The 25,320-nt window shown below is 47.5% G+C and overlaps 1 protein-coding gene and 1 long non-coding RNA gene across 2 annotated transcripts; one reads left to right on the top strand and one right to left on the bottom strand.

The window, feature by feature from the left end:
• Positions 1-2,973: 2,973 nt before the first annotated feature.
• Positions 2,974-7,451, bottom strand: PMAIP1 (phorbol-12-myristate-13-acetate-induced protein 1). The gene is made up of 2 exons (XM_023242053.2): positions 7,198-7,451; positions 2,974-4,874 (listed from the first exon to the last, which is right to left on the bottom strand). The coding sequence occupies exons 1-2, from the start codon at positions 7,253-7,255 to the stop codon at positions 4,768-4,770; spliced, it is 165 nt and encodes a 54-aa protein (XP_023097821.1). The 5' UTR covers positions 7,256-7,451; the 3' UTR covers positions 2,974-4,767.
• Positions 6,298-16,028, top strand: LOC109493486. The gene is made up of 4 exons (XR_006588464.1): positions 6,298-6,411; positions 10,538-10,760; positions 12,816-12,940; positions 15,603-16,028. It is a non-coding gene; the product is annotated as an uncharacterized LOC109493486 (long non-coding RNA).
• Positions 16,029-25,320: the final 9,292 nt, after the last annotated feature.

Genomic DNA, 25,320 nt, shown 5'->3' with positions numbered 1-25,320 from the left:
ACTATCAGCATAGGAGGGGGTGCCTAGTGGGCTCAGTCCGGGGACCGTGCAACTCTTGATCCTGGGGTCGTGCATTTGAGACCCACGCGGAGTGTACAGATTACTTAAATACGTAAATAAATTAAAAAAAAAAAAACTATCAACATAAGAAAGTTTACCAAAGCATGTCATGTTATCCCTCGAAGTATAGCCCATTTTTACCTGATGACCCATTCAAATGATACAAGGACATAACTTCAGAAGAAATTCCGTCCCTATAGGTGCTAGCTTTCTTGACATTTGAAGCACACTTTTTATTTTTTAAGGGTTTTTTGCTTTTTGGCTTGGTTTTGGTTTTTGGTGTTTGTGGTTTTGTTTTTGTTGTGTTTGGGGTTTTTTGTTTGTTTGTTTTATTTTTGTTTTGAGCGAGAGAGAAAGCATGCGGGCAGGGGAGGGACAGAGAGTGCGTGAGAGAGAATCCCAAGCAGTCTCTGCAGTGGCATCACAGAGCACAATGCGGGGCTCGAACTCCCCAGCTGTGAGATCATGTCCTGAGCGGGAATCAAGAGTCAGATGCTTACCTGGCTGAGCCACCCAGGTGTCCCAGAGGCACTAATTTTTCAGCGGTTTAGTACATTTAGGATTCAGAATGAAGTTTCTGTGGGATTCGATCTTCTTCAGCTCCCTCAGTGATGGTCACAGCTTCTTAATTCTGGTATTATTGCATTTCTGATTTTTCCCCCCCCGCAAAGGTCCATCAGTTTTTGCCACAGTCTAAAGGGTGAGGGGCTGCGCTCTGCTCATGTGATTCGCTCTTGCTTTAATCCAAGACGCAAAGCCTGGGAAGGCTTCACTTATACTTGCTGTGGAGGGAATGACAGTAACTTTGTTAACGTGAAGGATTGTGAACGTGTTTGTGCAAAAGGCAGTGAATTTTTTCTTGCTCGATTTTATTTTATTCATTTTTTTATTTTTTTAACGTTTATTTATTGAGACAGAGCATGAATGGGGGAGGGTCAGAGAGAAAGGGAGACACAGAATCGGAAACAGGCTCCAGGCTCTGAGCTGTCAGCACAGAGCCCGACGCGGGGCTCGAACTCGCGGACCGTGAGATCATGACCTGAGCCGAAGTCAGACGCTTAACCGACTGAGCCACCCAGGTGCCCCTTCTTGCTCAATTTTAAACTAACTAGAAGCAATTCAGAAGCAAAATTATACTTTTATGTAGCCATTTTGCGAATAGCACTTTGCCATTTCTAGGTGACTTTTCAAATATACGAGTTATGGTTTTCTCTTAGATATAAATGCAAGTCAGGGGTACCTGGGTGGCTCAGTCGGTTAGGCGTCTGTCTCTTGGTTTTTGCTCAGGTCATGATCTCATGGTTCATGAGTTTGAGCCCCGCATCAGGCTCTGCACTGACAGCATGGAGCCTGCTTGGCATTTTCTCTCTCTCTCTGCCCCTCCTCTGCTCTGTCTCTCAAAATATATAAACTTAAAAAAATAATAATAAATATATAAATGCAAGTCAAACTGTTTTTTTTAATTCCTGGTAGCTTTTTGTTAGTCAGCATTTACAATTACAATGATGTGGGCATCGTGGGAATTTTTTTACATTCAGAGTCCTGAGGGGGGGAGGGGGGCTTCTGGGTGGCTCAAGTCAGTTAAGCGACTGACTTCTGTTCAGGTCATGATCTCCCCGTTCAGGGGTTCAAGCCCCATAGAAACCATAAGCTCAGTTGAAAAGGAATCCAGACTAGGCTAGGTATGAAACAGCATTCTCAGGGCCTCTGCTCAAACTCAGGCTTCTTTTTCTTTAACCATTAAAAAAGAGTAAAGATTGATACCTTCCTTTCAGGGCACCTGGATGGCTCAGTTAGTTAAGTATCCAACTTCAGCTCAGGTCACGATTTCATGGTTTGTTGAGTTTGCGCCCCGTGTCCCAGCTCAGGGCCTGGAACCTGCTTCAGATTCTGTGTCTCCCTCTCTCTGCCCCTCCCCCGCTCATGCTCCGTCTCTCTCAGAAAATGAATACAACATTTTAAAAATTAAAAAAAAAAAGAGTTCTCAGAACATACATAGTTCTCAAACCTGAAGATTGTGAACTGTTCAAGGCTTTCCTGCTACTCCCTGTATAAAAGAGCGGCAAGGCAGCTCGTAGCAAACCTAATTAACACCAAGGGTTCGATTCCGGCTCTCCAAAGAGGCAAAGGGACAGGAGTCACTCTTCCAGAGAGGCTCAAACCAAATCCTGCAGATCCCCCACCCTTTACAGAGCCAATCGCCCCCCTGCCCCCAAGCCCTCCTCCTGAGATGCCCCGGGGGCAGCCCTTCATCCCCCCCCCCCCAGGTCCCCGGCTGGCTGTCACCCTCTCCCTCTCCCGTGGTCACCCTCCTCCTGAAGCCCCTCCTCTCTCCCTCCCCAGCTCAGGGAGGCCATACACATTCCACACTTTCAGCAGGAAGACGCCATCCAGTTGGAAGCTACAAATTAGGAGGATCTTTGGAGTTCTCACTCACACTGGAAGGGCACTCGAGTGACACCTACTTCTGCACACGACTGGCTTCGGATGAAGCAATACTTGCTGCTCGGGGTGGGGGCGGAGGAAGGGTGAAGCGTGAGGCCATCTAAAAGGAAACTGCCAAGGCAGAGGCCCCAGGGCGGCCAAGGAGGGCTCCCCGGGTCTCTAATGAGGTCCCACATCTCTGAAGGCTCCTTTAAATAAATCACTCTCCAGGCAGTACTGCGAGGGCACTCGAGACCCGCGCCTGGCACGAATATCTTCTTTTTCCGCTATCTCCTCTGCCAGTTAAACCGTAAGTCCCTTGACAGCAGAAGTCATGCTAAACGTCCCCGTGTTTTCCACTCCTGCCCCAGAGCTGGAACCCAGGAGGCGGTGATCAGCCATGTGCCTGCAGACGGAAATCGGTGAAACGATTTTGGTTTCGTAACGAACATTCGGCAGCTTACGTGACCGAAGTAAACACGCAGCCAAGACTGGTGATAATCTTTAATAGTTTACAGCTACAGTATAAAGTTTTACCTGTATAAATACAATTACAGACCATAAATATCCATAGGGCAAAAGATCTGCCTCCAGACAGATCAAAAAACATCGTTGCCACGAAATAAACTAACAGCCTTAAGTAACACTGCAGAAAAACAGATACTGAGGTAATTTTTCATCTAAAGTGACTACAGCCTATCATGAAAACATTCTTACTGTTCAAGTACTTATGGAAAGCCTGGTCTCATAATCTAAAAATGTAACTTTAACGAATACGCTTTGAAACGGAACAAAATATTTTAATTATAAATAGGTAAAATAAATAAGATCATTCTTGCTGAAATTCAATCATGACATTATTATTTCTTTTTTATGTATTTGGGGGCTTTGTCGGTAGTCTGGCCTTCTAACGATAAAAGGGGGGAATTCATGATACCTTTCATGAACCTACATATTATTATAATGCAAATTTCACATATAGATGAACCTACATATTATTTCATATTTCATGAACTTACATATTATTATAATGCAAATTACACATATAGATGAAATTTCCATTCTGGATGAGCAATCCATTCTTTTTTTAAAAAAGTATATCCTATGTAAAACATGCTTAATTTCTTTTAAAGGACCACTTCTTGCAAGAGGTACACTGACTAGTATGAGAAAAGGCAACTTACAGATTTTCAAAACTTCTTTAGAAATACATTCATTTTCCTATCAAGTTACTTGAGAATTTTTGTTTCACTAAGTTTTAATTACAGCAGTAGAAAGCCTAAATTGCTTTTCTCCCCCATTATTTCTCAGTATGCAAATTCCCACGTTCTTTATGTTGTAACATTCTAATTGAATTTTTTTTTCAACGTTTTTGTATTTATTTTTGGGACAGAGAGAGACAGAGCATGAATGGGGGAGGGGCAGAGAGAGAGGGAGACACAGAATCGGAAACAGGCTCCAGGCTCTGAGCCATCAGCCCAGAGCCCGACGCGGGGCTCGAACTCACGGACCGCGAGATCGTGACCTGGCTGAAGTCGGACGCTTAACCGACTGCGCCACCCAGGCGCCCCAATGTTGTAACATTCTAACCGGTAAGAATCTTACTGGCACCATATAACATCTCTATCACGTTTCTTCCCAAGTACAGACTTTCCAGTGAAGATTCAGAGGAACATAATTCAATGAAGGGTCATCCGAACAGAAGCAATACATTTCGAGTCAAAAGGAAAAAGCTTTCAAATTACCCTATATTTTGTAGTGACCTACGGGATCAACATTCGCCATGACATCGTGTTTCCAGAATGAAATCTTTACTTTTAACAAGGTAATATATAAACCGAAGACTATACAGCACTTTTCGGTCTTCCAAAAGTGAAAACCAACACTGAACATTGCTCTTTCTTGCCCCTGCCCACCGTTATCCGTTTGCCAGCACCCCTGGGCAGCAACCTTCAGCACACATACCAGAATAATTTTCGAAGTAAAAACTCAAGGTATAAGTAATTCATTCCTTATGTTGCACAGTTCCTCCATTCTTGCTTTACAAATAAACAAAGTGGTCTTATAACGTTCTCCCGAGCCCCAGAAAAATGACTTCTGGGAAATCCCCGACAGAAATCCTCTTGGATGTATCCCATCCTGGTTTCCAAGGGCATCCAAAGCAAGTGAGATCTCCCTCACAACCTCCCTTACAAGGCAGTCTCTTCTAACTGATGAAATTTGCATCCACTGGGGAACCTTCCATCTCAAAGCCATCTCCTCATTCGAAAGCTCCCAAAGCAGTCAGGTTCCCGAGCGGAAGAGTTTGGATATCAGATTCATAAGCTTCTGTCGGAAATTCAGTTTGTCTCCAAATCTCCGGAGCTGCATGGCACATTCCACTTCGGGCTCTGAAAAGGAAAGCAAACCATCAAACTCATGCTGACATGACAAACTGTAACCGGCAAGAGCCCCATCCGAGGGGCGAGCTGAGTGTGCATCCAGTGAAGCGTTTATGTCAACTTTAGCTCGAAGCACACCCATTTTCTGAACGTGAGAAAGGTTACTTAGAACACACGCGACATATGTTAACACGGTGTGACTCATAAACAAAAAAACAACAGTTACAGTAAGAATGAAGACTTTTACTTTGAAGTCTTTTTTTTTTTTTAACGCATACCGGATGAGGTAAATGTCATCTTTCTTTCAATAGGGACATTTATGTCACACACCGCAGTTTAGTGAGCCTTTGCCAGCCTCAGATGATGTCATCCTTTTCTCTCTCATTTAAGGCTGGTTGGGGGAACAGAAGTCGGAATTCTAAACTTTTTTATGTTGTTTTCAAGTAGGATTTATTTTATAAATGGCAGTAATTCACAGCTCATATTATGCCTTCATTAATAGGCAAATCCAAATGAGTTCTCATCCCCATTTAAAAAAACTCTTTGAAATCTAGTAAGTCTCATAAAATCTTGTATCCAAATTAAGCCCACATTCTCTAAAATAACTTAGAAATTTATATTCTACTGTAAATCAAATTCTTCCTACAAACCAATTTTTTTTCATACAATCTTCCTATACTTTTTTTTTCTTTGGGGGCCAATAATCTCTTATTTTTTTTAATATAATTTATCGTCAAATTGGCTAACATACAATAACACCAATACATAAATTGGTGTAAAGTGTGCTTTTGACAAACCAAATTTGTACCAATCTGTTGCCTTTATGAGTGAAGCAGAAAATATAACGTTTAACTCACATGTGTACTACGTTTGAAACGTGAGATATTATAATTAAACAAATATTAATTGAAGAAAAAGGATTACCAGGAGAGTTTAAAAAAAATGATCCCTTTCACCAAAAAAGGGGGCAGAAATAGCTGCTAGTTGTTTCCTAAATCTTTATTAATTACACTTCTATAAATGTAGTAACAAAAAAAATTGTAACTAGGTGGAGTGGCGATCTTCACTAAACCTATTATGGGAATCATTTCACAATGTATACATATGTCAAATCATCATCTGATATATGCATATACCACATCAAAGCTAATACAATGTCACAGGTCACTTATATCTCAATTAAACAATGTATTACTATCTAATTAAGTTTAAGAGGGCCCTTATTACTGGGAACGAAGTTAAATGGCAGGCAGGTTATTCTCAGGTTAGGCCTTCCCAAAACAGGAGAATTCTTGGACTTCCCAAAGGGTAGGCCAAGCTTTTTCCCTCCCAAGCAAGACCCGAGAGGCAGCAACAAGGTACCAAGTTAGCCTTGGCCGTATCGTCAATCACCACTTCCCTTGCACGCCTCAGGGGCTCTATAAAGCGAAACCAACTTTAAAAGGGGGCCATTATTGTCTGATGCAATAGCAGTAGGACGGATTTCGAGCCCAGAGCCTTTCTGCCTTCTTCGCTACAGCCCCTTGGCAGATGACTGCCTTGTTTGGTAAGATTTAGAAGGGGAGGGGGTAGGGGGGGTTCTGAAAAGTTATTTGATGGGGCTATATGTGGGGAGGAGGGGAAAGTGGATGGATAAAAAACCACTGCAGACCAACTCCTGTTCTTCTCCTATCCCATCCCCGCAATAATAACGATTGTTAAAATGTTGCACTTTTAACAAAGCAGCAAAACTTTCTAGGCTCCTGGCCGCAGTGGTCCTCGCAGGGCCTCTGTAGCGCTCCATCAGTCCTTTGTGGGAGAGCGTGAAGGTACCAAGCCAAGTACTGCTGTTTTGTGTTGGGGGGCCGGAGAGTGGCCACACTCAGAGTGGGGACCTCCAGGGTCCTCGCCTCAGGAGGAAGAGGGCTAGTCTCAGGAAGCGCTGGAGGCTCCCCGAGTCTCTCTCCCGCCCCCACCTGCCGTGACAATGACTTTCTCCTCGTGATGGTCGCCCGCACTTGCACTTTTCCTCCCCGCGGCCCCAGGGCTGAGCAACTGGGGATGCAAAGCAAGCGAAGCAAGCGAAGCAAGCGAAGAAGAGGCTTTCTGCCTCCGCCCAAACCGCCATCTGCATCCCAAATCGGGTTTCCTCCCGCGCCGTCTCCACGGTCCCGGGGGAAACCCCGCAGGGCTTCCTGGAGGCGCCCCCAAAGCACATGCAGGGGCGCAGACCTGCCCGACCCGGAGGCCGCGTGCCGACGGACTGAGCCCGCCGCGACCGAGACCCCGGCCCCGGCCCCCGCCCCGGCCCCGGCCCCGGCCGGGTTCTCAGCGGGACCCAGCTGCTCCCTACCTGCCGGGGCCCGCGCGGGGCTCGGCTGCGCGCTCTTACGCGTCCTCTTCCCAGGCATCTCCGCCGGCGGCCTCCGGCCACCGTGCCGCAGGAGCCCGGGGTTCTCGGTCCCCCACCCCGAACACCTCGGGGCGGCGGCACGCGAGCTGCACGCGCGGGGGGGGGACGGGCCGGACCGGGGCGACGGGACCCAACTCTACCAGCGACGACAGGCGCGCGCACCTCTCAGGTCTGAGCGCCGGCCGGCTCCCGCGCTCTCCTCTTATGGGGACTTCCCGGGGACGGTGACGTAGCGAAACTTGACTCTGCGCCCGCCCCTGTCCCCGCCCCCCCCCCCCCCCCCCACCGAGGGCAGCCGCGTGGGGAGGACCTGCCCGGACTCGCTCGCGGTCCGCGGCGGCGCCGGTCCGCGGCGGGGGGCTCAGCGCTCCCGGCGCGGAGACCCTGCCCCGCCCCCAGATCGCTCCGGTCGCGAACGGGGTCCGGGGGCCGGCGGGGGGGGGGGGGGGGTCGGGGCCGAGAGGCTGCGCCCGCCCGAGGTCGCGGTCGTGGCGGGAGTCCGGGAGTCGCGAGAGGGGAAAGTTCTCGTGGCGGGAAGGCTGGGGGTGGGGAGGCCGGGCGCTCGGCGCTTCCCGTAAACCCGCAGTTAGAGACTCCGGGCCAACCCTGGAAGGAGTGCGGGGGGTTGGGGGAGGGGGGGAGGAAAGCTGGAACTGGCGGGGGGGGGGGGTGGTAGTTGCGGGGCAGGGGAAGGGAGACAACCTTCATAGCAGGGGAGAGGATGGCAGAGGCGTGCGAGAAAGCACCAGCTTGAAACCCCGGAGCCAGCAAGCCAACGCTGTTTTGGTTTGAGTGGGGGTGCTGGTGTGTGTGGATGCGATGTAGGGCGACAAAGGGACGAGCTCTCGGCCCGGATCAGGTCTGTGTGGAGCACATTGCCCCCGGATAGGTCCATGTTTCTCCCACCTGGATGCTGCGTAGAAACACACGGAGAGTAGACCGTCAAGTGCCCTTGTGGACGGGGGAACGAGGTATCTGGGGAATAGGAAGTTGTTTGCACGATGCTTGCCCGGGCCAGGAGTTAACTCCATTCTTATCAAGAGAAGTGGTAATTTGGGGTGGAGAGAGGGTACTGGGGGCCAATTCACGATAAGGGCTTCGGTAGACCATTTCTCATTCTGTCCCCGGAACAACCCTACGAAACTGTCGTTCTTAACCAGAAAAGCCGCTTTACAGGCGTGAAAACATTGGCCGAGAGTCGTGCCAGGATCTGAACCTGGGCCGGGCCCTACGGAGCAGGAGTTCGTACCCACGGTGGCCTTCCCAGAACGGGAGGGGGGTTTGGGGTGGTTGTGGTTGTTGTTGTTGTTGTTTGGGTTGTTGTTGTTGTTGTTGTTGTTGTTATTGTTTTGAAAGTGAATGGTCTTCATTATCTGCACTGTTCAGTGGCGAGGTTACAAATTGGCCACTTAGGGCTCTCTGGCTCCCAGGAGTGTTTGCTTTTGGTTCAGGGTATTGACTTGCAAAATGTCTTCTGAAGATTTGAAGTGGTTACCAACATTTAAAAATTGAGAGATTACATTAAAATCCCCGATCTCTGGCGTCCTTTGTAAAAGGCGAAGCTCTGACAACCCCGGGCTCCGTTTCCCAGCAGAGCAGAGCAGAGCAGAGCTGGCTGGAAGTGTGGGAGCCTCTCCCCCTTGGACCTGGGGCGGGAGCTCCCATCCGCCACGCTCCCCCCTGTTGCGTTTGCCATTTACATTATGTGGCCCCAGTAGGCGTTTGAGCTGGTTTATTTACCTGAGATCACCCGATCAACGCAAAGCTGCAAGTATTTAGTTATTCAAGGCTTGGTCCTACAGAAGTATAGACAAGGCTATCATCGTGGAACCAGACTCCTCCTGAGTTTAAACAACGTAGTTTTGAGTGTGGTAAACACTCAGAGGGTTAAGAGGGGGCCGCACTGAGGAGTTACCCCCCGACCTGGGAAGCGCCGCAGAGATGCGGCCTCCAAATGTTTTGTCACCGCCCAAAGCCACGGGGACTCTCGCAGGGCTCATTTTGACTGTCTGAATACTTAAGGAACACCATTAACTTTCTGGCTGGATGAATTAGGAAACTTCTGGCCACATCGTGCACCCTGAGATGCAGAGAATACATTCAACGAAAGAAAAGGCAGTCCTACGGTTGTTTACCTACAGAGAGGGTGCCAATCTCGTCCTGGAACATTATCATTACAAAAGGTTGTTGGCCACGTGACCCCTACTAGGTACAAACCTTAGGCAAGTGGTGCCTTTCAGCGAATTGCAAATTCAGCTTGCTGGGAGGGGAAGGGAGGAGAGAAGCTAAGAGGAGACAGGCTTCAGAGGTGGGTCAAGTCAGCAATTTATGGAGGATTTTCAAGATTCTGGATTTGGGGGCGCGTGTGTGGATCAGTTGGTCAAGCGTCTGACTTTGGCTCAGATCATGATCTCAGGGTTAGTGGGTTCAAGTCCCTCATCTGGCTCTCTGCTATCTACATAGAGCCCACTTCAGATCCTCTGTCGACCTCTGTCTCTGCCCCTTCCCTGCTGTCTCTCTCTCTCTCTCAAAAATAAATCATTAAAAAAAAGATTCTGAATTTGAGATGGTTCATAAACTGTCAGATTTAACATTCTATTAAGGGAATTAGAAGCTGAGTGTGGCAAGGCTCTCTTACCTGTATACTTCCCTGGAAAAGTGAAGTATCATTTACTGAGAGCTTGTGAGAAATAGAAACATATCAGCGTATTTTGACCCCCGGGACTGACATCACAAAGACTTATCAGGAAGCATTAGAATACCCAGTTATCTGTTGAATGGGAGAAAAGGCGGAGAGGGGAGGGGCTGGGGTAGGGAGGGGAGAGGGAGAAGGAGGAAAAAAAGAACGGTGAGGACCATTTTTAAAGCTATTACCAGGTATCAGTTTTCATGGACCAAGTTCAAAAATAACAGTGTAAACCTGGCTATGCCTGTGTTGTCATGAGAGCGTTTTTTTTTTTAATTACTAAAAAAAAAAAGAAAAAAGAAAAAAGAAAAAAACACAAAACAGAACAGAAAACATGATTAGTAATCGAACAGTCATTCGCGTGTTTCGTGCAGAAAATAGGATTTGACAGGAAAACAAAGAATATGACAGATGTGAGGGGGAATTTCAAGAGAGCTGTGACAAATACATACAGGCTAAGGACCTGAGTCTCTGTATTCCGATAAAAGGAGACTTGCTTTTTTCTAGTTTGGTCGTTGTTTTTTTCCTGCGAGGCACGCTTGTTAACAGGAAATGGGCCCGATGCATTCATCAGTTACATCTCTCTTTAAACAGCCACTGTGCTGGGCTCTGGGAGACAGTGTTCCCTACCCCCGTGGAGGTTATGCTGAAGAAACCAACACCTCACAAAGCCAACGTGCATGAGAACCACCCAAGTCTCTGGTGAAAATGCACATCGGATGGTGAAAATCTACCTGAGCTCCACAAACTCTGGTGATGCCCTAGTGCCTGTCCCCCGGACCTCGCTTTGAGTAGCAAAGGCTAGAGGGTGATACAGGTAAGGACACAGGCGGGTACAACGAGATGTGCGTCAGGGCGGTCCCACGGAAATTATGGGGGACTATGGGACGGCCCCGGAGGGCCATGGGGCCGGAAAGGACATCTGCGTAGAAAGGGACTGAGGCATAAATGGGATGGGCTAAGCAATGAGGCCAAAGAAAAGAAGTATGTTCTGGGCAAAGACTGCAGGACAGTGTGAGGAGGAAGGGGTGAGAGGCGAGTGGAGACGGAAGCCACCTCAGGAGTCTGTGTATTATTTGGGGGGGGGGGGGCCACGGGGGAACCACTGAAGGTTTTAGGCACGTGGGTGATAGGATCAGATTCTAGACAGTTCACTCTGGCTGCACTGTTACTAGATGAGCTAAGAGGGGTGACGCTGTGACTCATGAAGATATGTGCTGTGGTCATCCTCCTCCAAGATGGTAGTGTCCACAAGGACAGTCACAGTATTAACCCCTGTCTCATCAAAATCCCCACATTTCCATGGGGCGCCCGGGTGGCTCAGTCCGCTGAGTGTCTGACTCTTGATTTCGGCCCAGACCGTGATCCCAGCGTCGTGGGATCGAGCCCCGTGTTGGGCTCTGTGCTGAGCGTGGAGCCTGCTTAAGATTCTCTCCCTCCCTCCCTCTGCCCTTCTCCACCCGCCAACCTCCCGCCAATAAAAAAAAATACAAAAATAAAATTCCCGCATTTCCTGATTAGGATAGGACCACATTCTATTGGAGCAAGACTTGATATTTTTCAGCACGATTATAATTTTCTCCTATATTAGGGTCCTAAGGCTGCCACGACAAAGTGGCACCCACAAACTGAGGGGTTTAAAACAATGGGAGCATGGGCACCCGGAGGGCTCTGTCAGTGGAGCGGGCAGCTCTTGGTCTCAGAGTCGCGAGTCCAAGCACCGTCTTGGGAACAGAGCGTAGAGATTACTTTAAACAAATAAAATAAAATCTTAAAACAATAGTTCATCCCCGCACAATTCTGGAGGCTGACATCAAGGTTTGGTACGGGCAGGGCTGTGCTCTCTCTGGGGTCTCAACGGGAGGAAATCTCCCTTGTCTTTTCAGCTTCCGGTGGTCGCCTGCAGTAATGACCTTCCTTTACTTGTAGATACATCGCTCCAATCTCCGCCTCAGTCTTCACATGGCCTTCTTTCCAAATTTCTTCCAAAGACATCAGTCATTGTTTGAGGGTCCTCCCCGCTCCAATAAGATCTCATTTTAATGAGACTCCATCGACAAAGACCCTGTTTTCCAATAAGTTTGCGTTCATAGATGGAGGTAGGGGATGATGAGATGGGGGGGCCGTATACTTCAGCATATCTTTTTGAGGGACGCAGCTCAAGCCATCACATCTCCCTTATCGAGGGCCTTTTAAAAATTTCTGTATATACATTTTCTTTCATCCTATTTGCAATTTGCACAATTTGTAAACCAAAAGGCCCTTAGTAAACTTGACAGTGGGTTCAAGCGGCCAGAAATAAAGCTCCAGGGTAGTGTGGTTAAGATAAGAAATGAGATGGCCTCTAAGGGAACAGGTTTAGGACACCTGTCAGCCACAGAAGGCATGCACATCTTAGTTGGAGACTGTGGTATGATGCCTTCCCTTCGTCCCACCCCCAGGCTTGCCACTCACAAGGCCAAATGAGTTTTTGATAAATTCTTGGGTGGAGCTTAAAAGCAAATTTAATTTTCGTTAGTGCAACGTATAAGCACATTGTAAAATTTGGACCGCGTTTTAAATTTGTTTAATCCCCCAAAGTTTCTATGCTTCGTTTTCTTCTCTCTGGTTTACAAATGTTGTTATGTTTGGGGGACCGGGGTGGCGCAGTCCATTGAGCGTCTGACTCTTGATTTCGGCTCAGGTCATGACCCCACGGTCGTGGGATCGAGCCCTCTTTCCCCCGTGCTGAGCGTGGAGCCTGCTTGGGATTCTCTCTACCTCTGCTCCTCCCCCGTTTGCACACATGGTGATGCGTGCTCTCCCCCCCTCCCCCAATTAATATATTTTTTTCTGTGTTCTTGCTGGATAATCACAAATAACGATCATCAAGCATGTTTGTGCTTTATTCATCTGTGAAGATTCCAGAAGAGAAGTAGGCAGTGTTATGGCTCAACAAGCATCCATTGGACAGTGGAAATCAGTCGGGATCGCTGTGTTGTTGATTTTCAACAACTGGTAAGTTCAACTGACTTAGAGGATTTAATCAAGACACGATTAGGAAATGCTGTGTTTATTAGAATCCAGAGCGTCTGATGATAAAATGATTTTTAGGTGGTTATTGAATAACTGCTAGCAAGGCGATTCAGTCTTGTGTGAGTAGAAAACAATGATTGTTTAAGTGTAATCTGTGTAACTATGACCTCAGGATCGATTTAAAATGCAGACCTGATCTCACATTATTAGTGTGCTTCACAATCCATGGGGCCCTGGCCTGAAAATCCTCATTTTCACAAGCTTCTACACTAATGGAGAGGATGAAAAAACACTTAAGAAATGATACCTGGGGCGCCTGGGTGGCGCAGTCGGTTAAGCGTCTGACTTCAGCCAGGTCATGATCTCGCGGTCCGCGAGTTCGAGCCCCGCGTCGGGCTCTGGGCTGATGGCTCGGAGCCTGGAGCCTGCTTCCGATTCTGTGTTTCCCTCTCTCTCTGCCCCTCCCCCATTCATGCTGTGTCTCTCTCTGTCTCAAAAATAAATAAACGTTAAAAAAAAATTAAAAAAAAAAAAAAAGAAATGATACCTGGGGCGCCTGGGTGGCTCAGTCAGTTAAGCTTCTGACTCAGGGTCTCTCGGTTCATGAGTTCAAGCCCCACACCAGGTTCCACAGTGGCAGTCAGTACAGAGCCTGCTTGGGATTCTCTCTTTCTCCTCTCTCTCTCTCTGCCCCTTCCCTGCTCATGTGCTCTGCCTCTCTCTCTCTCTCTCTCTCTCTCTCTCTCAAAAATAAGTTAATTTCAAAAGATGATACCTGACCTCAAATAGTGTACAGTCTAGTTAAAGAAATAAAATATATATGAATTAGCAAATAATTAAAAATGGAATCTCATTTGTTATGAAATTATGACACATGGAAATATTTTTACAAGATAGTTAAGTGCAAATAATTTGTACATTGCTTTTATTGGATGAGCGTTATATTTCGCAATTAAAAAAAATTATGTGGGGGGGGGCGCCTGGTTGGCTCAGTTAAACGGCCGACTCTTGGTTTTGGCTCTGATCATGATCTCACAGGTGGTGGGTTCGAGCCCCGAGCTGGACTCTGTGCTGACCTGCAGAGTCTGCTTAGAATTCTCTCCTTCTCTGCCCCTCCCTGCTCTCTCTCTCTCTCTCTCTCTCTCGATAAATAAATAAACTTTATAAAAAAAAAAAGTAGGGAAAGGGGCAAAAAAAAAAAAAAAAAAAAAAAAAGACTTGTTAATTATCCTCAGGAGACAAAAGAAGCCTGGACCTTCAGGATAAACAGTCTTAGGAAAAAAGGATAAAAACAGTGATAACACATTCACAATCCGGCCCATAGCATTTGCCCAGTGGAATGGGAGGAGGCAGGGCTGAAATTCTTGGTCCTCATGGTCGACAAGAGGCAGAAGGGGCAAAACACGGCACGATCGATAAACGAGAGGGGAACTAGAAATCAGAAGATGTTCGGAGTGTCCAGAAGCTTTGAGTGTTACAACTTTGAGCAGAATTCTTAGCCGGCTGTAGGGATAGTTGCTGCCTTTAGTAGAAGGTACAACGTCAACTCCGGCACACTGACGTGGAAATGGAGGCGGAATTCTTGCTTACCCTCAGCCATGCCTAATTCCATCGGCCGACAGCACCCCAGGGGGGACTCTGTGTCACTGACCTAGTGGACTTGTGAGCCTTGGGAATAACAGGGGGCCGCCAATGCATCTCACTGATACCCACCTCGTTGAGCCTTCTTCCAACTCACCGAATCCCTTCCTGGTTCTGAGCCTTTACCCTCGCCCTGGACTCTGCCTAGAATGCTTTCTCCTGATTTTTCCATAACTAGATACTTCTGGCCATTCAGGTCTCAGAACAAGTGCTATTCTCTTGGTAAGCCCCCCCCCCCCCCCCCCCCCTGCTGCGGACAATCCTGTCTAAAATTGCCCACCCCTACCCTCCATATGACTCTCTACCGTGAGATCTATTTTCTTTAGTTGTCCGACTTGTTTATTGTCTGGTTCCCCTTCTGAACTCAAACTTGACATGAGCTCACACCTTATATGGCGTGTTCTCTCCTGGTCCCAGCACCTAGACCTATGGTACCAGGCACATGAGCAGACCTCAGCAAATATTTGTTGAGTAAAATCCCTGGCCATTAATGGGATGTTGGGAAGGACCTTCCACTCTAAAACAACTTTGTGGACTAGGTTTTCACTTTTCCACACACAGAGGAGAAAACCAAAACTGAAGATTACTATCATTTGCCTGAATTTGCAGCGCTAAGAAGTAAGCCAGTGGCCATGATAATCCAAAACTTCTTACTCTACGCTTAGTTCATTATACCTAGTTATTGGTTGATAAGAAAGGGGCATCTGGGTGGCTCAGTCGGTTAAGCGTCCGACTTCGGCTCAGGTCATGATCTCGCGGTCCGTGAGTTCGAGCCCCGTGTCGGGCTCCGTGCCGACAGCTCAGAGCCTGGAGCCTGTTTCAGATTCTGTGTCTCCCACTCTCTGACCCTCCCCTGTTCATGCTCTGTCTCTCTCTGTCTCAAAAATAAATAAAAACTTTAAAAAAAAAAAAAAAGAAAGAAAGGTTGACAGTAATCAGAAGAGATCACAGATGCTGGGCATTTGCAATCTGCCTCTTTTTTTTTTTTTTTTTCCTATAAAAGTATTTCTCTTCAGCAACAAACCTCCAGATTTAAAAGTTGAGATGCTCAGAGGAAGAGGTGATGATGATGAACACACTTAGCCGGGCACTGTCTGAAGCGTTCTGTTTTCATCCTGGACACCTGTTGGCTCGCTCTACACCGGTTCATCCTCTCACCTGGGCCCCTCCAGGGGCTCCCTGCACCCCACCCCCACCCCCACCCCCCGCACCCTACCCCTCTTCTGTCTGCTCTTCACAAGGCAGCCAGCTTGATTTTCTCTAATGCTAATTTCCCCTGCCCCTTCTTCGAGGCTTTCTACCCATTGTCCACACTGCTTCCAGAGTGGAGCAGATTTTTATTTTTAAAAAACAAGATCTGGGGCACCAGGGTGGCTCCATCGGTTAAGCGTCGACTTCAGCTCAGGTCACGATCTCCTGGTTTGTGAGTTCGAGCCCCACATCCGGCTCTGTGCTGACAGTTCAGAGCCTGGAGCCTGCTTCCGAGTCTGTGTCTCCCTCTCCTTCTCTGCCCCTCCCCTGCTTGCACTCTCTCTCTCTCAATCTCTCTCTCTCAAAAATAAATAAACTTTAAAAAAAAATTTTTTTTAATCAAAACAAGATCCCTTCTCTGCTTAAAGCTTTTGGGGATCTCTGATCGTCCCTGGAGTCAAAGCAAATATGAAAAAACCACCTGCCAGAGCTGAAGGGAAAAAATGGAGAGTTTATTCTTGCTTATTCTTATTCCCAGACAGGACAAGGGAGGGGGTAGTGCCCGGGAGGAATCCCCCACCCCCAGCTATCCATGTGGGGGAGAGGACAGGTGGACAATGCTGGAGAAGGAGAGGGAGGGAGGGAGGAAAGGGAGGAGGGAGGGAGGGAGGGAGGAGGGAGAGAGAGGTGGCCGGTGTGAAATCAGCAGCCCCAGCACTCTGGCATTTCTAGCAGGAGACACAAAGTGAGAAAGAAAAGCCACGAGAAATTACAAAAGATGTCAAGTCAGATACCACATCGGTATTCTAAAATAGTCTTACAGGGGCGCCTGGTTGGCTCAGTCGGTTAAGCAGCCGACTTCGGCTCAGGTCATGATCTCGCAGTCCGTGAGTTCGAGCCCCGCGTCGGGCTCTGGGCTGACAGCTCAGAGCCTGGAGCCTGTTTCAGATTCTGTGTCTCCCTCTCTCTCTGACCCTCCCCCGTTCATGCCCTGTCTCTCTCTGTCTCAAAAATAAATAAACGTTAAAAAAAATTAAAATAGTCTTACAGTCCAGCAACAACCACTTAGAAAATATAATGTTTAAAAAATACCCATTAATGGGATGCCTGGCTGGCTCGGTCCGTAGATTGTGCCACTTCTGATCGTGGGGTCGCTGACAACCTGTGCCCACACGCCGTCCTGTTCTTCACACACGACAGTCAACACCTGGTTCTCAAACAGGCTTTGTGTGACAGGATTTTGCACCACGGCGGGCTCATGTCAGTGGTCGGAGCTCAGGTGAGGGAGGTGCGGCCGAGCTCTGATGTCAGTGTAGTAAATGCATTTTCAACTTAGGATATTTTATTTTATTTTATTTTATTTTATTTTATTAATTTTTTTAAATGTTTATTTATTATTTTGAGAGAGGGAGAGAGAGACACAGAGTGTGAGCAGGGGAGGGGCAGAGAGAGAGGGAGACACAGAATCTGAAACTGCCTCCAAGCTCTGAGCTGTCAGCACAGAGCCTGACGCGGGGATCGAACTCACAGACCTGGAGATCATGACCTGAGCCGAAGTCGGACGCTTAACCTACTGAGCTACCCAGGTGCCCCTTATTTTATTTATTTTATTTAATGTTTATCTGAGAGAGAGAGAGACAGAGTGCGCACGGGGGAGGGGCAGAGAGAGAGAGAGAGAGAGAGGAGACACAGACCCCCAAAAGCTTTAAGCAGGGAAAAGATCTTGTTTTTTTCCTTTTAATTTTTTTTTTTAATGTTTGTGTATTTTTGAGAGAGAGAGAAAGACAGAGTGCAAGCAGGGGAGGGGCAGACAAAGAGAGGGAGACACAGAATCTGAAGCGGGTTCCGGGCTCTGAGCTGTCAGCACAGAGCCCGACGCGGGGCTCGAACTCAACCAACCATGAAATCGTGACCTGAGCTGAAGTCGGACGTTCAACCTACTGAGCCACCCAGGAGCCCAGCGACTTAGGATATTTTCAACTCATAATGGGTTTATCTGTATTTTTGCTGACGGGAAGTACCCGAAAAAAGATGGGACTCCCAAAGAAGGACGATGCTAGGTACAACTTAGGTTAGTGGGGGACTTAGTTCTCTGACACCCTTTTTTGCTATTTCATTGTATTGATATTCCAGCATCACTGTTTACTTGCTCCGTGTACTTGAGCAAGTTGCTTCACTTCTCTGAGCCAAGGTTTCCTATTCTGGAAAGGGAGACTAATAATGATACCTCCCACCCAGGGCTTTGTCCTGAGAATGAAAAGGGATAATGAAGGCAAGTCAGATAGCAGCTGTGGGTGCCACATGGGGAAGGTTCCTTCCCCGTCTGCCTCCCCCCATCACCCTTCCCAGAATGAGGAGGGCAGGGCAAGAAAGTAGCAGCCCTCCCACCAGGAACCCTCCCCCCCCCCAGCACAATTCCCAGTGGGTGCCTTCCCCATCCCAAGCACACAGAGGGGCTCTGCCCGGGGAAAACCCAAAGCGTCAGCATGATGGGCCGAATTCCAACCAGAATGCAAGGATTGTAAACATGACCCACTTTGTCGAGTTCCTCAGAGAATGGAAAGAGGTGACAGGCAGAGAAAGGAAACTAAAAGAAAAAGAGGAAATGAATCACTTTCTCAGTCTTAGAGCCTAGAGGCCCCACAGGCGGGGGACCGGGGACCCCAGTGCATCAGCAGGTGACTTGTGGTTTGCTTAGGTTTGTTTGCGTGTTTGTTTTTGAGCTGTCCTGGGGGAGATATGCAGGAGCAAATATCCAAATTTATCTTTCTAAATAAAATCCCGGCAGGAAAAGGAGCGTGGGGTCCGCACCTGCTCTTGGGGGTGCACGTGGGGGTCTCCCTGCTCCCAGATGCAGGCTCACAGCCGTCCTCAGGCTGGGGCCTCAGCTCGCGGACAAGCCCTGGGTGCAGGGTTCTGTCACTGCCGTCAGATATTAACTCTGATCCTTTATGCAGGAACAATGCCAAGTTTTAGAGACAGAAATCCTGGATTTACTCCCAGCTTTGCCACTTAAAACCCAATGTCTTTGTTGGAAAAGGACTGACTTCCTCCAGGGCCTGGGCTGTTAACTGGCTGGCAGTCGTGACCTTGCCCCACCTCATGAGTTTTGGGAATGATTCAATGAGTGAGACAGTAGATTTTTTTTTTTTTTTATTTTTTTTTTAACGCTTATTTATTTTTGAGACAGAGAGAGACAGAGCATGAACGGGGGAGGGGCAGAGAGAAAGGGAGACACAGAATCGGAAGCAGGCTCCAGGCTCTGAGCCATCAGCCCAGAGCCCGACCCGGGGCTCGAACTCACAGACCGCGAGATCGTGACCTGAGCTGAAGTCGGACGCTTAACCGACTGAGCCACCCAGGCGCCCCGAGATAGTAGATTTTAAAATATGGTATAAACTGAGAGATCTTGGGGTTGTGAGCTCGAGCCTTATGTTGGGTGTAGAGATTACTTAAAAAGAAAATCTTTGAAAAGAACACATGGTATATAAACTGGGGGGTGATGTACCTTGGGATTTATCAGGACAGCAGTTCAACCAATCAGGAGGCAGTCATTAAGCTGTAATGTAACATTGGTTATACGGGGCAGTTCCCAAAAAAAAAAAAAAAGAAAAGAAGTGACTTCACCAGAAACTAGTAACTGTGCTTATTAGAGCAAGATTGAGTGGTTGGCAGGCAGAGGAATGAGGAATAGCTAGTTTTCACTGTATGCTCTTTCGTAACTCGTATCCAAAAACGCGTTTATAGTCATTGCTCAAAGAATATGCCAATGAAGTTCAAATGGACGCGGACCAGTTTTCCTCCTAGGTATACAGGGAATAGAAATGTATGTATATATGTACAAGAATGTTCACAGCAGCGCTATTTATTTTTTTTATTTTTTTTAATGTTTATTTATTTTTGAGACAGAGAGAGACAGAGCGTGAACGGGGGAGGGTCAGAGAGAGGGAGACACAGAATCTGAAACAGGCTCCAGGCTCTGAGCTGTCAGCACAGAGCCCGACGCGGGGCTCGAACTCACGGACCGTGAGATCATGACCTGAGCCGAAGTCAGCCGCTTAACCGACTGAGCCACCCAGGCACCCCGAGCAGCGCTATTTAGAGTGACCTCAAACTTGGAAGCTTTGCAAAGAATAACCTGTAAGAGTGGAATGGATAGCTACATTGCAGTCCGTTCACATAGTAGAATACTATGTGGTGACGAGAATGATTGACCTATAGGCAAAATACTCCAAAGCAGCAAAACTACCTATGACGTTGAAGTCATGATAGGGGTTACCCTTAGAGGAGTTAGTGACCGAAGGATCATAGGAGGGCTTCTGGGTGTTGAGAACATTCCATTTCTTGATCTGGGTGCTGGGGGCCGACGGGAGGAGGCAAGTTCACTTTGTGAAAATGTGTCCCGTTCTTTTCTGCCTGGATGTTACACATCAATTCAAGGTAAAAAGAAATAAATGGCCATGAAATCAGCGGTTTGGAGCCATGCTAATGAGACTCACAAAGAAATAACAGAACATTAGAATTTTTCAGTAATCACTAAATGCTAAACTTTTATTTTTTTCCCAAACGAATAAAAATGTTTGTTGCAGTATTATATAAAACAAAACAGAAACAAACAAACCAACGACAGCAACAAAACCCACCGAAAACTACCAAAATACCCAACAGGAAAAGGATGGTATATTAAGTGTACAACATCAGCAGGAGGTAACTTGATGAGTCATTAAAATGAGAATTACAAGAGCTACTCTGTAGCTACACAGAAACAAATTCTACTAGAAACACAATTTGTCTTACTACCTACCATTAGTACTTTCTGAGGATGTGGAATTTGTTCTGGGGAAAGGCAGGTTGTAGCTGAGTATGTGGATTTTTTTTTTTTTTTTTTTTTGTAGGCTGCAGGGGGGGGGGGGGGGGAGCAAGGACTGAGAAGACCTTGAACGTTTTGTACAACTGAGGTGAGGACCAGATGTTTGCAGGGGGACTCAGAATGTGCAGACGATTGACAAATGAGAGCTGTGGGGGTGGGACCGACACCGAGAAAAGCCCTAGAGGGCATGGGATGGCCAAGAAGGGATTTCAGGGAACATCAACATCCGATTTGTATTTTTAGATTGTTTGCGCATAGCATAAGCTCTTCCTCGTCTCCCTGTCAAAACTGTCAGAAGAGTCTACTTTGTTCCCTAATAATCGTTGTGGACAAATGCTTCAGGAGAACTTCAGGAATCCTCCACAGCTGGATCAGTGAGGCATGGCTAAGACAGGAAGTGTGAAGCCCTTCCGGGCTTTAATACTGTCACAACTGAAGCTAACTTTCTAAAGTTTCTTTCTTGGGCTTCAGCTTCCTCATCCATAAAATAGGGACATAGCACTATATCCCCTTTCGGAGGATTGCTGTGAGGGTCAGGAAGTAAATAAAGCAATGAGAACAGCACCTGGCACGTGGTAAGCCCTAGGTCCATATTCGTTACTATCAGTCGTCACCAACATCATCACAATGCAGGGCAGAGACAGTTCACGAGGGCTCAGGATGTAGGTGACAGACGTTGTAATTAGGGCTGTGGACCTATACTTTTTGTTTTCTTCTCGAAGTTGGGTCGATGTTTCTGTTGCATTGACTGAACACTTTAAAACAGAGGAAGAACAGCTGAGTAGATAGCCTAAGTATTGAGCCCTTACTTAGCCACGTTTCCTCTGCGATCATTTAATACATGCTGAATTTTTAAACGTTTGTGTTACAATGTGCTTAATGTTTTTGTTCAGTCTCTCAGTGGCAGTTTAGGAAATTCACAGATGCTAGCATTTGTTAGTTAGAAGTCACAGTACAGAGCAAAATCTGCTATTAAAATCGGAGTCCGGTTCATTGGTGTCTCATTCAGTCCTACCAAGTCACAAAACAATGAAATAAAGATACGATATACGATAGGGAAACCTGTGACATAAGGTCACAGAGGTAGCAATACTAAGACATTAGAGTTAAGAAAGTCAGCGTGGGAGCAAAAGATAATTTTATATTCCTCAGAAATGGCAAACATTCTATATAGTGTAGGAAACAACAATAAATGTCCAAGGTAGAGGGACACCTGAGTGACTCAGTGGGTTAAGCATCTGACTTCGGCTCAGGTCATGATCTCAGGTTCGTGAGGTGGAGCCCCCCATCGGGCTCCGTGCTGCGGATTTGGAGCCTGCCTGGGATTTTCTTTCTTTCCCTCTCTCTCTCTCTGCCCCTCCCCAACTTGCTCACATTCTCTCTCTCTCTCTCTCGACATAAATGAATAAACCTAAAAAATATACATGTACATATATCCTAAGTAGAAGTCACGTGAAACGTGGAATCAGTGACTTCTGATCTCAGTGGCCATCAAGGTGACGACAATATGTCTAACCACTGAGTCTTACGACCTCAAAGTCCCAGCGCTCTAATGTGTGTAGGGCACAAGGCTGGCAGTTGGTAGAGTCAACTGGTTTGGACCCAGATCTTTGAAATCCAACATCCGAGCATCTTGTCTTCTCAGGTTCTTGAATCACAGGAAGCTCTCCTTCCTCAATGTTGTTGTGCTTACTTGTACTTGCCCTAGACTCTGCCGAGGATGATTCTCCAATCCTCCAGATCCCGGCTGAAATGCCGCTGAGACCTTCTGTGCACCTAACCCGAAATAGCCGTCCCTCTTGATCCCTCTTGGTCTCCATCCCTGGCTTTCTTCCTTCGTAACATAGCCAAAGCGGTAGCAGCTTAATTTCTTGGGTGGCCGTACTTGACATCGTATTCGCTTATCGGTCTCCGGAACTAGACCGTCAGCTCCACGGGCTGAAGGCCATGTCCGCCGTGTCTCCACCTCTCCTTGCTGCAGCTGGCACAAAGGAGAGGCTCGACAGATGACTATTTTAGATAAACCCATCTTAACTTGGGCCGGGGAGACATGGATAGTCTGGTGGCACAGACCAGGCGTAGTGGCTGTGCCCTGCCCCTGCCCTTCACCTTCCTTTCTCAGGGCCGAGCTTTCCTCGAGTGTCCAAGGAAGGTTTGATTCCTTGCTGTCTAAATTTTCTCTGTTCTAATTCCCAGCTCTAAATTAAACGAATTCACAACCACAGGCCATCGGCCTGGTTCTATTTCCAGATAGGGTTGCATGTCACAAGGATAAAAGTTGCACATTAGTGTCTATTTTAGGCCCTCGGGCAGCATGATAGGTGATGACAGCATAACTGATTGGAGACACGTAACTTTCTGCGCAGAGGGCCATTGAACCTGAAAAGTCCGCCCTCTGGGAGTCAGCTGCCCTAATAGCTCCTGCTTTGCCTGGTTTCATCTTTTTCCCTTCTCCTTATTTCAACACAGGCTCCAAAAGCACAGGGATCTTAAAAATCATTCCTGCGCTTCCCCTTTCCGGGAAGGCAGCAGGCCCTCTGAAGGCCTATGGCCCCAGGGAGGTCTGACCTCTAGAAGCCTCAGGATTTCTCCTCTCTGTTCCCAACTGTGTAGTTCGGTCAGCGGGCAGGCATGGTGGTTTTGTACACGGGGTATTAATCATCTCTTGCCGAGCCTTCAGTTATCTTATTGTCTTTCTGGAACTGAAAGTATCCTACTAGGAAAATTAGTGCCTGGACAAGGTGGGGGGCAAAGGTTGTCCCAGATGAACAGAGAGGAAGCCCTGGACCGTGATAACAACATAGCTTACGGGGACAAAAATTAGAATGTGCCCGGGGGCGGCTCTGTCCACAGTCTTTTCTGGAGCTGTTTTGATCCAGCTGTGAGAGAATCTGGAGCGGCGGGGGCTTCCTTTCCTGTCACTATCCTTTCGCACAGACACACGTGCAGGTGCACACGCATGCGCACACGCGTGCTGTCTCTAATCTGAGTCCTCCAGGGCTCTGGCCAGGGGCTCGGTAATCTGCCCCGCTGATCGGAGCTCCTGATGAAAGTGAGGGTACATTTAATCTCTTCACAGGGGCCCCACCCTTGTTTTTTCCTCTGGCTGCCGTTTTCCTCTGGGCTTCGAGGTGGCCTTCTTTGATGCCTGGGTCACAACCAACCCCGAGGGATGTTGCTATCAGGCCTTGCTGGGCACCTGTATCCACAACTCACCAGCGTTGAAGTGACAGTTGGATGACTTTGGTCATTGTTTCTTCAGCCAGTGCTTTCTTTCATCTCTGCCCCCCCCCCTCGAACTCAGCCCCCCTGCCCTGAAGCTTTATTATTACCAGAGGGGTTTATTGAAATAAATAGCCGCTAAGCCCCAACTCGCTGGCTCCCACCCCGGCCAGTAGAATTGCTTTCTTTCCTTCATAGGTCCGGAATTTTAAGGGAGCTGGGCAATTTCCAATGGACTCACTGTTATTACACCGAATGCAAGGAAAGGGGGGGGGCGGAAATTCAGATATAAGAGAGGCTAGTAGTCAGTGTTACTATGACATCTGAAAAAAAAGGCACTCCTCCCCCAATGTTTTCTAGGAAAGGAAAATGCCACGGACACAACCAACTTATCTTTCTTGGCAGGGCGTGCCTTGTAAAGGTTTTGCCCCCTGAGCAAAACTAAACCCTCGATTTCCAGGCAAATCTATCTCACTGTTACCATCCTGACTGCTGGGTATGGGATGAGGGGACAAAGAACACTGGCAGCTCCTGAGACCTAGAAATGCAGAATATCCGGGCCACTTCAGACCAACAGAGTCAGACTCTGCATGGGGGTTCTTACAGTCCTCAGAGTTTGAGAAGCACTGTCTAGCCTCACTCACTGGTACCTTTATTTTAACTAGCACCATGCACTCTAAGAGACCCTATGTGATGTCCGTGTGCCCGTAAAACGAGAGGTCAGGACATTTATAGAACAATCGGAAAGAAGAGAAACCATTATCATTTCCGTGCATTTAGCAGTTTGGAAAACAAACGCAAACCAAACTTCTGACACCTGATGGCGCGTGTAAACAGTCGACGCGCCCGTCCTTTTCTTGTGTGATTTGTTCGTAAAAAGAAGATGTGGGTTTGGGTTTGTTTTTGCCATTTTTTGTGGAAGACTGAGCAGGAAGCCTGACTTGATCTCCATCCTAACAAAAGCCACACACAACTGGTAGAAACGGAAGCTGATCAATTTTAAATGCTTTAAGAGCTTTTGTGAAATAAGCAAGCAAATGGGATGTTTCGAATTAGTTGCCTCTGTGAGGGAGCAATGCTGATTAATCGGGCTTTGAGAGGAGGGGCCGAGAGGGCTGCTGGGAGCTGGTTCCTTGCTAATTATGGGGCGTCGATGGACCTTTAAAATGACCACCATTGTATTGTCATGTGGTGGGGGCTTGAGTGGCGCCCCTTTGACTAGATCCTGAGTAAGTTAACGGTGGACTGTTTAGATTACTTTTATACTTGAGGAGTGGGCACAGACAGGGAAAAGGGTTCTGGAAAGAGTCAGCTGAACAGGACACTGAGGAGGGGTCCAGTAGGGGAGGAGCTGGCTGGGTAACTCCATTTAAATTTAAGCCTCATTTTCTTAAACACTAACTACACAGAATAACATCTAGGTCAAAAATCAGTACAA

Source organism: Felis catus, chromosome D3 (assembly GCF_018350175.1).
Source record: "Felis catus isolate Fca126 chromosome D3, F.catus_Fca126_mat1.0, whole genome shotgun sequence".
NCBI classification, from domain to species: Eukaryota; Metazoa; Chordata; class Mammalia; order Carnivora; family Felidae; genus Felis; species Felis catus.
The sequence above is the reverse complement of the archived record's forward strand: the minus strand, read 5'-3'. Positions and strand labels throughout refer to the sequence as shown.

Bases quoted from the DNA above. Each gene is read 5' to 3' on its own strand.
- PMAIP1 (XM_023242053.2), bottom strand. From the start codon at position 7,255: ATGCCTGGGAAGAGGACGCGTAAGAGCGCGCAGCCGAGCCCCGCGCGG. The intron at 4,875-7,197 runs GTAGGGAGCAGC...TTTCCTTTTCAG, and splicing joins CCCCGCGCGGGCCCCGGCAG to AGCCCGAAGTGGAATGTGCC.